General features: G+C 45.7%; 1 protein-coding gene and 1 pseudogene across 4 annotated transcripts; one reads left to right on the forward strand and one right to left on the reverse strand.

Moving 5' to 3' along the window:
• The first annotated feature begins 1539 nt into the window (after positions 1-1539).
• On the forward strand, positions 1540-3030 carry LOC106576250 (E3 ubiquitin-protein ligase TRIM47-like; annotated as a pseudogene).
• A 130-nt stretch (positions 3031-3160) lies between these two features.
• On the reverse strand, positions 3161-13597 carry LOC106576224 (histidine ammonia-lyase). 4 transcript variants are annotated; one of them, XM_014153265.3, is made up of 19 exons: positions 8321-10221; positions 7626-7729; positions 7294-7368; positions 7113-7185; positions 6901-6967; positions 6667-6704; positions 6376-6501; positions 6040-6179; positions 5823-5870; positions 5482-5629; positions 5196-5291; positions 4991-5049; positions 4782-4862; positions 4522-4587; positions 4177-4342; positions 3882-4016; positions 3663-3771; positions 3481-3550; positions 3161-3366 (listed from the first exon to the last, which is right to left on the reverse strand). In XM_014153265.3, the coding sequence occupies exons 1-19, from the start codon at positions 8376-8378 to the stop codon at positions 3289-3291; spliced, it is 1737 nt and encodes a 578-aa protein (XP_014008740.2). In that variant the 5' UTR covers positions 8379-10221; the 3' UTR covers positions 3161-3288. The 4 variants fall into 4 exon arrangements, with proteins under 4 accessions (XP_014008740.2, XP_082820042.1, XP_045555826.1 ...); XM_082963916.1 differs by lacking the exon at positions 8321-10221 and adding an exon at positions 7999-8017; XM_045699870.2 differs by lacking the exon at positions 8321-10221 and adding an exon at positions 7867-7985.
• Positions 13598-14084: the final 487 nt, after the last annotated feature.

Genomic DNA, 14084 nt, shown 5'->3' on the forward strand with positions numbered 1-14084 from the left:
CCTTCTGGTTGTCATCGACCTCTTTACACACATCTGAATGATTACACCATTTTTTTTTGCAGTGCTACTGTAATAAATGTAATTTACTGTCATTTAAGGCTCCCGAGTGGCGCAGCAGTCTAAGGCAATGCAACTCAGTCACTACAGTCCCCGGTTCGAATCCAGGCTGTATCACACCCGGCCGGGATTGGGAGTCACACAGGGCGGCGCACAATTGGCCCAGCGTCGCCGGGGTAGGCAGTCATTGTAAATAAGAATTTGTTCTTAACTGACTTGCCTAGTTAAATAAAGGCTAAATCATTATTTTTTAAATTTTATATATATAACCAGGGGTAAAAGTAGATTTGATTTATTCCTGGTACGGGATTTCAATCAATACTGTTTTAATCAATATGACAGTTAAAAATAATCAGTTACAGTTTAGCCATGTAAAGAGTTAACTGTTCCAGGAAGATAACCACAAACAGCATGATCATTACACAGGTGCACCTTGTGCTGGGGACAAAAGGCCACTAAAATTAGAAGTTTTGTGTCAACACAATGCCACAGATGTCTCAAGTGTTGAGGGAGTGTGCAAATTGGCATGCTGACTGCAGGAATGTCCACCAGAGCTGTTGGCAGATAATTTAATGTTAATTTCTCTACCATAATCTGCCTCCAATGTCGTTTTAAGGAATTTGGCAGGACGTCCAACCAGCCTCGCAACCGCAGAGCGTATAGTGTCGTGTGGGCGAGCGGATTTCTGAATTCAACGTTGTGAACAGAGTGCCCCATGGTGGCGGTGGGGTTATGGTATGGTCAGGCATAAGCTTAGGACAACAATGACATTTTATTGATGGCAATTTGAATGCACAGAGATACCGTGACGAGATCCTGAGGCCTATTGTCGTGCCATTCATCACCTCATGTTTCAGCATGATAATGCACAGCCCCATGTCATAAGGATCTGTACATAATTCCTGAAAGCTGAAAATGGCCCAGTTCTTCCATGGCCTGCATACTCACCAGACATCCATTGAGCATGTTTGGGATGCTCTGGATCAACGTACACAACAGTGTTCCAGTTCCAGCCAGGAACTTCACACAGCCATTGAAGAAGAGTGGCACAACATTCCACAGGCCACAATCAACAGCCTCTGTGCGAATGAGATGTGTCACGCTGCATGAGGCAAATGGTGGTCACACCAGGCACTGACTGGTTTTCTGATCCACACCCCTACCTTTTTTTAAGGGATCTGTGACTAACGGATGTATATCTGTATTCCCAGTCATGTGAAATCCATAGATTAGGGCCTAAGGAATTTATTTAAATTGACGGATTTCCTTATATGAACTGTAACTCAGTAAAATCTTTGAAATTGTTGCATGTTGCATTTATATTTTGTTCAGTGCATATGTTAAACATTTTATACTTTCGTTATAGGATTTATAGGACTTTTATCTATGTTGAAATATCATGTCTCAATATTAGTTAATATTATCCCATAAGAAAATGGTGACAACTCTAAAGCTTAAACTATCAAGAGCTGATTTCAATAAATACTTCATGGTTTCATCTTTGGTCTCTGTCTAGATGTGGCCTACTCCAGCAGTCTCCTGTCTGAAGAGCAGTTCCTGTGCTCTATCTGTCTGGATGTGTTCACTGAGCCTGTCTCTATTCCATGTGGACACAACTTCTGTAAGGCCTGTATCAGAGGATACTGGGATACCAGTGACCTGTGCCAGTGTCCAATGTGTAAAAAAAACATTAGATAAGAGACCAGGTCTGTTTGTCAATACTTTCATTTCTGAGATGGCTGCTCAGTTCAGACAGACAGTTGAAGTTAAAACTACCAGCAGCCCACACCAATGCCCTGACATAATTATAGAATTATCCTGTGACATCTGCACTGGGATGAAGCTCAAGGCCCTGAAGTCCTGTCTGGTGTGTCTGACCTCTTACTGTGAGACTCACCTGGAGCCTCATCAGAGAGTCCCAGCCTTAAAGAGACACAAGCTGATCAACCCTGTGGAGAACCTGGAAGACAGGATGTGTAAGAAGCACGAGAGACTCCTGGAGCGGTTCTGTAGGACTGACCAGACATGTCTTTGTGTCTTGTGCTTGAAAACAGACCACATGACTCATGACACTGTCCCTCTAGAGGAAGAGTATGGATAGAGGAAGGCTAAACTGAGGCAGAAGTGCAGCAGATGATCCAGGAGAGACTGCAGAAGGTTCAGGAGATCAAACATTCAGTAGATCTGAGTCAGAAAGATGCAGAGACGGAGATATCAGACAGTGTACAGGTCTTCACTTCTCTGGTGCGCTCCATTGAGAGAAGCCAGGCTGAGCTCATTGTGATTGAGGAGAAGCAGAAAGCAGCAGAGAGGCAGGCTGAAGGGATCATTAAAGAGCTGGAGCAGGAAATCATTGAGCTACAGAGGAGAAGCACTGAACTGGAGCAGCTCTCACACACTGAGGACCCCCTCCACCTCCTACAGAGCTGTCCATCCCTCTGCACCCCTCCATCCACCAAGGACTGGTCTGAGATCAGTGTTCACAGCGATCACAAGGTGAATGTTCAGGTGAAAACCATGTGGACTTTAGGAGCGGCCAGAGAGTCCATCAACAGGAAGGGGAACATCACAAAGAGCCCATTAAATGGATACTGGGCTGTGGTCCTGAGGGAGGAGAGTAAGTACTCAGCCTGTACCTTCCCCTGTGTCTCCTTATACCTGAGAGAGAATCCCCAGAAGGTGGGGGTGTTTGTGGATTATGAGGAGGGGCAGGTCTCCTTTTATGATGTGGAGGCCAGGTCTCATATCTACTCTTTCACTGGCTGCACCTTCACTGATAAACTATATCCATTCCTTGGCCCTGGCAATGATTAAGGTGAAAACTCTTCCCTTCTGTTCATCTCTCCTGTCAATCACCCAGACTGAGTTCTGAACTGAACTAAATGACCAGTACATTTAATAAATTAAGAATAATCATCATCTGTCGTCATACAGTACCAGGGAGAATATTTCACTGTAATGTAATTTCTGGTGGTGGTTGTTTGTGTCCCCCAGCATTGTAAGCTATAAGAAGATATACGATCTCTCCAGGCTCATAAGTTATGATTCATATCTGGAGTTACATTTCTGAGGAATTTCTGATAATGAGATAATATAAGCAACATTTTTGTTTTTTTAAGCTCATTTATTGTTTGCACTGTATATCTCTAATAACCTTTAATAAACTTGAATCCTGGATTTTGAATCATACAGTAGAAGTAAGAAATACTTGAGTCATTTTCATACACTATCCTAGTCATCCAGTGGAAGTGGTTTCAGTCCAAGCCTGTCTCGGTATTGGTCCATGTATGGCCGAGCTACCTCCCACACCTAGAGAAGGCCACGGGTGAGAAACATAAACAGAGAAGTTAATTTTTATCTGCCTCGTTATCAATTAGCTGGATTGGTTAAAAATATCATACTGAGATGGGGTGAGTCTCTTGCCTTTTCCTCCCTGAGGAGCGTGTGAGCAGCCTCGATGTCAGGACTCATTTGACGGTCATGATCCCAAGGCCTGATGGGAAATAAGAATAAACTGATGTGTTGTAGAACTCTCCCCACACCTTTCCAGAACAACAACATTGGGCAGTCCTCAAATCAGAGATTCACATTCTCATGGTTCGTACCTGACAACAGTACGCACTAGCTCATGGACTTTCTCCAGAGGGGTAGTGGACTTGAGCGGGCGGAGAAACTCCAGGGCTTGACAGGCAGCGAGCAGCTCTATGGCCAGAACTGAAAAGCAGCAATGCCTTTTTATTTTCATGGTTAACTCTGTATGCATGATATTTGATGGGACGAGCATATCACACACTAATGCCATGTGACTTTACTATAGGAGTTACCTTGCTCTACGTGTTCCACCACCCTCAGGGCCTTTCTAGCGGCCCAGCCCCCCATGGAGACGTGGTCTTCAGTGGCTGCGCTGGTGGACAGGGAGTCCACGGAGGACGGGTGGCACAACGCCTTGCTCTCAGATACTGCAGGGGAGCAGAGACAGACACACACACTAATGTTTTCTGTGTGACACACACACACACACACACACACACACACACACACACACACACACACACACACACACACACACACACACACACACACACACACACACACACACACACACACAAAGAGACCTACCAAGGGCGGCAGCAGTGCAGTGTGCAATCATGAAGCCAGAGTTGAGGCCTCCGTCTTGGACCAGGAAGGCAGGCAACTCACTGAGGGAGGGGTTGACCAGCCTCTCTGTCCTCCTCTCACTCATACTGGCCAGCTCATGGACCCCAATGGCCAGGTAGTCTAGAGCCTGGGGGAGAGAGAGGGTTAGCCTTGTCCCAGATCAGTTTGTGCTGCCTTGCTAACCCCTGTGATCATTGGTAAGGCAGTGCAAGTATATCTTTGACCAGTCTAGGAAAGAGGGGGAACAGTACTGAAGGAACCAAGGAGTTTATTGTATGGAGTGAATCTATTTGTCTGTGACTCTACCTTGGCTGGGTATTCTCCATGGAAATTACCCCCAGAGATAGTCTCACCTCGCTCTGCAAAAACCAGCTGGAGGAGAGTTAAGGTTTCATATATGGGACAACATTATGAGTCTCTAATATAAACTGTAAACAGGAAACCAAAGCCCATATGGCTCCTCCTTGTGGTGAACTTATATAAACACAGGAGGGGACTAAAAGGAGATCAAAGAAAGACATGATGTCTTCAAGTAAATATAACACTGTAACTCAGTGGGAGGATACAGGGTTGTCAGTGGCACTGTTGAGCTCAGTGGAGAGGATGCTCTTAACAAAGGCTATGGTGTCGTTAGCCACCCCATGAACCTACAAGAGAGGAGAGAGACACAAATAAACACTGGTACTAGGGTTAGTTCACTCCAGCCCCTCACTGCAGGGGTACAAAGAGTTGTAACACACACACATGCACACACATGCACACACACACACTCTACCTGTGGGATACAGCGGAGGGTGTATGCATCCTGGACACGGTCACATGTCCTATGACTATCTACAGGAAAACACAACAAAGGAAGTCAGAGACAGGAAATGACCAACTAGCACTGTTAAGGTTCCCACCAAAGGAGTAAACGTCTTCATTTGGACACAAAATCATAAGAATAATTGAGTGTGTGTGTTTCGCCTGCCTGACTTTACCAGAGATCTGGGAGGGGAAGATGTCCGAGTGGAGTAGAGAGCGGAGTCTCAGAGCCACCTCTATCTGACCAGGGTGTGGCCTCACTGCATGGACGTCTGGAAGGGCAGAACAAATCAGTACACAATGGAATGGAACAGCTAACTTCTTATAGCTTTATCAAAGCTCCAACAGTGAATTCACTATGTGTGTGAATTCACTATATGTGTGTGTGTGTGTGTGTGTGTGTGTGTGTGTGTGTGTGTGTGTGTGTGTGTGTGTGTGTGTGTGTGTGTGTGTGTGTGTGACCGCTGTGGAAGGCCTTAGTGGTGCCCCTCAGGGCCTCCAGGCTGAGGGCAGCGATGATGTCAGCCTGCCTGGCCACGCCCACAGCTCGCTCCACTGCCTCTGCCGCCAGAGATGACATCATCTGAGTCCCGTTGATCAGACCGATGCCCTGCACGTTAAAACACTTATCCTTACTTGATCCTCAAAGACATCACTATCTACTGTGATTATATCCCAGATATGATATCATCTAACCCCAGCTATCAATAATCAGTATACAAGACTACTTAATCAATGCCTGATAGAAAATCCAACAAATAGTAAAAACAAGAGTTCCTATTACTACAGCTCTAGCACTGTACCTCTTTAGGCTTCAGTACCAAAGGTGTGAGTCCATGACATTCCAGTACCTGGAAGGGAGGAAAGAAAGAATAAATGAGAGGAGAAAGAAAGACGAAGAAAACGAGTTAGGGGCCTTAATGTATACATTTTATCTCAGTCAGTCATCTAACAAAAACACATTGGTTCTCTGAGGTGTGTCTTTGGGTTGAGAGAGAGAGGCATTGTGGTTAACCCAACTGTTTTGGCATGGTCCCAGCCGCGTTGAGGCGACCACATCCTGCCCTCTCCCATAAGGCCCAGGGTGAGGTGGGCCAGGGGGGCCAGGTCTCCACTAGCCCCTACCGTTCCCTTCTCTGGCACCCACGACAGGCAGGAGGCTGGGGGATTAGAGAGAGAGAGATCTGTCACACACACACACAGACACACACAAGCACAATGTACCTGGACAGGACATGCATACACACAATCACACATGTACACATCCACAAACACACCCACAGAGTTCACGGTTGCTATAAGTCAAACTGTTGAATCAGAATTTCAATGAATGTTGTTACTGTAGACTGGGTTTACCATTGAAGGCTTTGACCATAGCCTGGATCGTTTCCATGGAGACGCCACTGTAGCCTTTGGCCAGAACGTTGATCCTCAGAGCCAGTAGCATACGGGTCCTCTCTACACTTAATGGAGGGCCCACTCCTACACACACACACACACACACACACACACACACACACACACACACATACATACATACATACATACACACATCGAAAAGTATTTCAAGGACAGGCCAGATCTGTCCCTTGGATATAAAGGTATTATAATGACATATACTGGGTTTATGTAAGCATGGTAACCCACCAGCACTATGAGATCGAATCAGATTCGCCTGTAGTTCCCTGAAGACAAAAACCCAAAACACACACACGCACACGCACACACACACACACACACACACACACACACACACACACACACACACACACAGTGATGAAATTATTCTGACAGTTAGCGATTGACAAACAGATCTAGTTCACAATGTTTATTCAAATGGGAAAAGACTAGTTCTTCCCAGCTAGTTAATAAACAACTTACATGAGTTTATCCTTCGGAATGAGCGTATGGGCAAATTTCCCAAACCCTGTGTTGACGCCATAGACAACTACAGGGAAAGAACACACAGATATACATAAAGAGACATATAAACACATGTAGAATCACACATTCTATTAATCTATATAATCTATTAATATATATCTATATATTCTATTAATCTATAGCTATATATTCTATTAATCTATACATACCTCGGTTTTCTTTTATGATGGTTTCTATCACTTCTCTGGCTTCATTGACTTTCCCTTCAGCCTCGTAGGTCAGCTGGGTGCCAAAACAGAGGAGTTCAAACGTTAACCGACAGTAGTCGGCCAGCACGGCTGATAACGGTCTGATTGGACTATGATGAAGCATGGTCTTCTTTAATCATACCTTGATGTTGAACAGGCCTTTCCCCAAACGGACCAGATCAGCTGTGTTCAGACTGTTCCCATCCAGAGAGAGGTACTGGAACGCAACAAGACACACACACAGACAACGTCAATGACAGGCATACAGACAGAGACACAGCAATGTAGTCAGCTGATATACAGGGTTACATTGTGGGAAACGTGTCAAATTCGATTTGCTTTTCCATTACAATTTTGACTATTTAATTATGTTCCTCCATCAAGTCTCCCATCCTTTTCTCCCCACACCCTTATTTATGCCAATTAATAGAATATTGTTCAAGCAGAGTATAATAACAGAATGCAGATACTCACCTTTTTGGGATCTAGACACTGGCGTTTCCCAATGGCAGTTTCTTCCTTACCAGCGTTGATAAAGTCGTTGTGCTCCTGCACATCCATTAGGAGAGAGAGAACAACTGTCAGAGAGAAAGAGAGAGAGAGGGATACAATCAGAGAGTGGTAAAGACAGGTAGCAACCTGTGACAATGACAGAGACAATTCTTTATAAAGCCAGGGGAAAGGATCATTTTCATTCATTAACTGGTCTACCCACCACGGGGCTGGTTGCAACACAGTTAGGCTTGTGCCTGGTCATTACTCTACGTCCGATTAAACATGTAATACCAACTTTTTGTTATGTGTAACTGGTGCAACCACCCCCTGTACATTAACAGTTCTGTCTCACATTATGTCCCTGTCTTGTTCCCCAGTCAGTGTACACCAATGTTTAGCGGAGAAGTGGAACGACAATAAAAATGTCACGCCAGCTCCCCCTCCCCCTCCCTGGCGCTCGACGGCGCCAGGCTCCCCAGCGTTACGCACTCCTGCCACCATCATTACGCACTGCTGCATTCCCCCGTCACGCCCATCAGTAATTATTGGAATCACCTGGACTCAATCACCTGTGTCATTACCTCCCCTATATCTGTCTGTTCCCAAGCTCTGTTCCTTGCTTCAGGATTAATGTTTGTATGTCGTGTTCCTTATTAAACATTGACTCCCCGTACCTGCTTCTCTACTCCAGCGTCCATCCTTACAGAATCCTGAAGCCATCAAACGAAGCATCGGGGAGTGCTGGCTTTCCGCTTGGTGGTGACGCCGATAGAACCAGGGATGCCTAAGCCAGCTCGTCCACCTTCCATGCCCTAGCTGCCTCGAGGGTTTTCTTGTCCCGGTTGGCTCGGCAGGCGCCCATCCCACGTCAGGCCTCAGCCGGATCGCCAGGGTTTTATGCCTCCCGGCTTGCCAGGTGTCTGCGCTTCATCAGGCTCCCATGTTCCAGCAGGATCCTCGGGGGGGGGGGGGGGGGGGGGGGGGGGTACTTTCACTGCTGCTCCCCCTTCCTGGCGCTCGACGGCTCCAGGCTCCCCATCATTACGCACACCTGCCACCATCATTACACCTGCCTTCTCCCCCCCCCCCGTCACGCACATCAGCAATTATTGGACTCACCTGGACTCAATCACCTGTGTCATTACCTCCCCTATATCTGTCTGTTCCCTGCTTCAGGATTCATGTTCATATGTGGTTGTGTTACCCGTGTGCTGACGCTGTTCCTGTCTTGTTCCTTATTAAACGTTGACTCCCCGTACCTGCTTCTCTACTCCAGCTTCGGTCCTTACAAACACACAATATCAAACTAAAGTGTGAAGGCTTATTCAACTTTTTTTTAGCATGAGTCCTTTACCACTCCTTGGTTAGCCAGCATCTGCCTCCTCAGGTGATGCTGTAGATGAATCAGTTCCCTCTTTATGCTGCATCTTATTGATGAAACATTATTCATGGAAAAGGGTCAGCTTCACAGTCAAGTTCCAGCCAAAGCCTATACAACCCTCATTCTAGGCTTGTGCAATTATAGATCTATTATACCCAGCCACCAAGCAGATTGTGTACAGTAAAGGGAGGGAATTGTCATTTGGAATGTGACCCACCAAGCTAGTTGTAACAGTCATGAGCCATAGCAGTCTGATATGATAAATCTGATTATTTCAAGTGTTGGATAATCATTTGTGCAAATGGTCAATGTGGACCATGCAAAAACACAGATCTGTCTGTAAAGACAGACAGGTAGATTGTAGTGTACTTGTTTGTACTGGAACTACAGATGTAACGGAGTAAGCAGCTGATTTGTCATGTGTCTATAGAAATAGGGTGGAGCTGTGTTGAACAGTAATGAAACATGTGGGCTGATTCAGTTGTCAGCAACTGGGTGTCTGACTTTCTGTTAAAATCCGTTTCTGAGAAAGCAACGAAGGAGCGCAACTTTGGCAGTTTTGGACATTTCAAATAGATTAGAACAGCGTGTTTAAGGCACTTGAACACTTGCAGCCCACACTTGGGTCAAAGCCTAATAAAAGGAGATGTATCAGAGAAATCTCTCATCTTGGGGTTGACCATAACAGCCATTGATCAGTGTCAGAAGAAACAGCAGATATGGCTGGACTGCGGATTGTGGTAACCGTGACTCCAGACATGCCCATGGGATGGTATGTATGGGATGGTATCTATAGGATGGTATCCATGGGATCAATCAATCAAATGTATTTATAAAGCCCATCTTATATCAGCTGATGTCACAAAGTGCTGTACAGAAACCCAGCCTAAAACCCCAAACAGCAAGCAATGCAGGTGTAGAAGCACGGTGGCTAGGAAAAACTCCCTAGAAAGGCCGGAACCTAGGAAGAAACCTAGAGAGGAACCAGGCTATGAGGGGTGGCCAGTCCTCTTCTGGCTGTGCCGGGTGGATATTATAACAGAACATGGTCAAGATGTTAAAATGTTCATAAATGACCAGCATGGTCAAATAATAATAATCATAGTAGTTGTCGAGGGTGCAACAAGCACGTCCGGTGAACAGGTCAGGGTTCCATAGCCGCAGGCAGAACAGTTGAAACTGGAGCAGCAGCATGGCCAGGTGGACTGGGGACAGCAAGGAGTCATCATGCCAGGTAGTCCTGAGGCATGGTCCTAGGGCTCAGGTCCTCCGAGAGAAAGAAAGAAAGAGAGAAAGAGAGAATTAGAGAGAGCATATTTAAATTCACACAGGACACCGGATAAGACAAGATAAATATTCCAGATGTAACGGACTGACCCTAGCCCCCCGACACATAAACTACTGCAGCATAAATACTGGAGGCTGAGACAGGAGGGATCAGAAGACACTGTGGCCCCATCCGATGATACCCCCGGACAGGGCCAAACAGGCAGGATATAACCCCACCCACTTTGCGAAAGCACAGCCCCTACACCACTAGAGGGATGTCTCCAACCACCAACTTACCGTCCTAAGACGAGGCCGAGTATAGCCCACAAAATCTCCGCCACGGCACAACCCAAGGGGGGGGGGGGGGGGGGGGGGGGGGGGGGGGCGCCAACCCAGACAGGAAGACCACGTCAGTGACTCAACCCACTCAAGTGACGCACCCCTCCCATGGACGGCATGGAAGAACACCAGTAAGCCAGTGACTCAGCCCCTGTAATAGGGTTAGAGGCAGAGAATCCCAGTGGAGAGAGGGGAACCGGCAAGGCAGAGACAGCAAGGGCGGTTCGTTGCTCCAGCCTTTCTGTTCACCTTCACACTCCTGGGCCAGACTATACTTAATCATAGGACCTACTGAAGAGATAAGTCTTCAGTAAAGACTTAAAGGTTGAGACTGAGTCTGTCTCTCTCACATGGGTAGGCAGACCATTCCATAAAAATGGAGCTCTATAGGAGAAAGCCCTACCTCCAGCCGTTTGCTTAGAAATTCTAGGGACAATTAGGAGGCCTGCGTCTTGTGACCGTAGCGTACGTGTAGGTATGTACGGCAGGACCAAATCAGAAAGATAGGTAGGAGCAAGCCCATGTAATGCTTTGTAGGTTAGCAGTAAAACCTTGAAATCAGCCCTTGCCTTAACAGGAAGCCAGTGTAGGGAGGCTAGCACTGGAGTAATATGATCACATTTTTTGGTTCTAGTCAGGATTCTAGCAGCCGTATTTAGCACTAACTGAAGTTTGTTTAGTGCTTTATCCGGGTAGCCGGAAAGTAGAGCATTGCAGTAGTCCAGCCTAGAAGTAACAAAAGCATCGATTAATTTTTCTGCATAATTTTTGGACAGAAAGTTTCTGATTTTTGCAATGTTACGTAGATGGAAAAAAGCTGTCCTTGAAACAGTCTTGATATGTTCTTCAAAAGAGAGATCAGGGTCCAGAGTAACGCCGAGGTCCTTCACAGTTTTATTTGAGACGACTGTACAACCATCCAGATTAATTGTCAGATTCAACAGAAGATCTCTTTGTTTCTTGGGACCTAGAACAAGCATCTCTGTTTTGTCCGAGTTTAAAAGTAGAACGTTTGCAGCCATCCACTTCTTTATGTCTGAAACACAGGCTTCTAGCGAGGGCAGTTTTGGGGCTTCACCATGTTTCATTGAAATGTACAGCTGTGTGTCGTCCGCATAGCAGTGAAATTTAACATTATGTTTTCGAATGACATCCCCAAGAGGTAAAATATATAGTGAAAACAATAGTGGTCCTAAAACGGAACCTTGAGGAACACCGAAATGTACAATTGATTTGTCAGAGGACAAACCATTCACAGAGACAAACTGATATCTTTCCGACAGATAAGATCTAAACCAGGCCAGAACTTGTCCATGTAGACCAATTTGGGTTTCCAATCTCTCCAAAAGAATGTGGTGGTCGATGGTATCAAAAGCAGCACTAAGATCTAGGAGCACGAGGACAGATGCAGAGCCTCGGTCTGACGTCATTAAAAGGTCATTTACCACCTTCACAAGTGCAGTCTCAGTGCTATGATGGGGTCTAAACCCAGACTGAAGCGTTTCGTATACATTGTTTGTCTTCAGGAAGGCAGTGAGTTGCTGCGCAACAGCTTTTTCTAAAATGTTTGAGAGGAATGGAAGATTCGATATAGGCCGATAGTTTTTTATAATTTCTGGGTCAAGAGAGGCTTTTTCAAGAGAGGCTTTATTACTGCCACTTTTAGTGAGCTTGGTACACATCCGGTGGATAGAGAGCCGTTTATTATGTTCAACATAGGAGGGCCGAGCACAGGAAGCAGCTCTTTCAGTAGTTTAGTTGGAATAGGGTCCAGTATGCAGCTTGAGGGTTTAGAGGCCATGATTATTTTCATCATTGTGTCAAGAGATATAGTACTAAAACACTTTAGTATCTCCCTTGATCCTAGGTCCTGGCAGAGTTGTGCAGACTCAGGACAATGGAACTTTGGAGGAATACGCAGATTTAAAGAGGAGTCCGTAATTTGCTTTCTAATGATCATGATCTTTTCCTCAAAGAAGTTCATAAATGTATTACTGCTGAAGTGAAAGCCATCCTCCATTTGCGAATGCTGTTTTTTAGTTAGCTTTGCGACAGTATCAAAAATAAATTTCGGATTGTTCTTATTTTCCTCAATTAAGTTGGAAAAATAGGATGATCGAGCAGCAGTGAGGGCTCTTCGGTATTGTCTTTCCAAGCTAGTCGGAAGACTTCCAGTTTGGTGTGGCGCCATTTCCGTTCCAATTTTCTGGAAGCTTGCTTCAGAGCTCGTGTATTTTCTGTATACCAGGGAGCTAGTTTCTTATGACAGATGTTTTTAGTTTTTAGGGGTGCAACTGCATCTAGAGTATTGCGCAAGGTTAAATTGAGTTCCTCGGTTAGGTGGTTAACTGATTTTTGTCCTCTCACTTATCCTTACACACACACAGTCAATAAATGATTCTGACAGTTAGCGATTGACAAACAGATCTAGTTCACAATGTTTATTCAAATGGGAAAAGACTAGTTCTTCCCAGCTAGTTAATAAACAACTTACATGAGTTTATCCTTCGGAATGAGCGTATGGGCAAATTTCCCAAACCCTGTGTTGACGCCATAGACAACTACAGGGAAAGAACACACAGATATACATAAAGAGACATATAAACACATGTAGAATCACACATTCTATTAATCTATATAATCTATTAATATATATCTATATATTCTATTAATCTATAGCTATATATTCTATTAATCTATACATACCTCGGTTTTCTTTTATGATGGTTTCTATCACTTCTCTGGCTTCATTGACTTTCCCTTCAGCCTCGTAGGTCAGCTGGGTGCCAAAACAGAGGAGTTCAAACGTTAACCGACAGTAGTCGGCCAGCACGGCTGATAACGGTCTGATTGGACTATGATGAAGCATGGTCTTCTTTAATCATACCTTGATGTTGAACAGGCCTTTCCCCAAACGGACCAGATCAGCTGTGTTCAGACTGTTCCCATCCAGAGAGAGGTACTGGAACGCAACAAGACACACACACAGACAACGTCAATGACTGTCACGGGCTGGCTCGAGGAACAGGAGAGGTAGAGTCAGGCGCAGGAGACAGAGAGAGTTCGTGACCACACTTCTTTATTGGAAGCACTGTACTCCGCCCGCTCGATGTCCGCGTCCACCTCCCAGACCACCGGTGCCACCAGGCAGGAGGCTGGAAGTATGGGCGTGGGATCGGTGGACCGTTCCTCGGCGTCATGGAGACGAGACAGTGCGTCGGCCTTAGTGTTCCGGGAACCTGGGATATACGAGATGTTAAACCGAAATCTCGTAAAGAACATCGCCCACCTGGCTTGACGCGGGTTCAGTCTCCTCGCCACCCTGATGTACTCCAGATTGCGGTGGTCAGTCCAGATGAGAAAAGGATGTCTCCACACCTTCAGGGCTCTGACCACAGCCAACAGCTCCCTGTCCCCCACATCATAGTTACACTCCGCTGTTTGAATGT

Source organism: Salmo salar, chromosome 17, assembly GCF_965601325.2.
Source record: "Salmo salar chromosome 17, fSalSal1, whole genome shotgun sequence".
Taxonomy (NCBI): domain Eukaryota; kingdom Metazoa; phylum Chordata; class Actinopteri; order Salmoniformes; family Salmonidae; genus Salmo; species Salmo salar.

Excerpts from the sequence above, each read along its gene's own strand:
- LOC106576224 (XM_014153265.3), bottom strand. The coding sequence starts at position 8,378 with ATGCTTCGTTTGATGGCTTCAGGATTCTGTAAGGATGGACGCTGGAGT. Across the intron at positions 6,502-6,666 it reads GATTCGATCTCATAGTGCTG|GAGTGGGCCCTCCATTAAGT; the intron begins GTGGGTTACCAT and ends GTGTGTGTGTAG. Across the intron at positions 3,367-3,480 it reads CGCTCCTCAGGGAGGAAAAG|GTGTGGGAGGTAGCTCGGCC; the intron begins GCAAGAGACTCA and ends GGCCTTCTCTAG.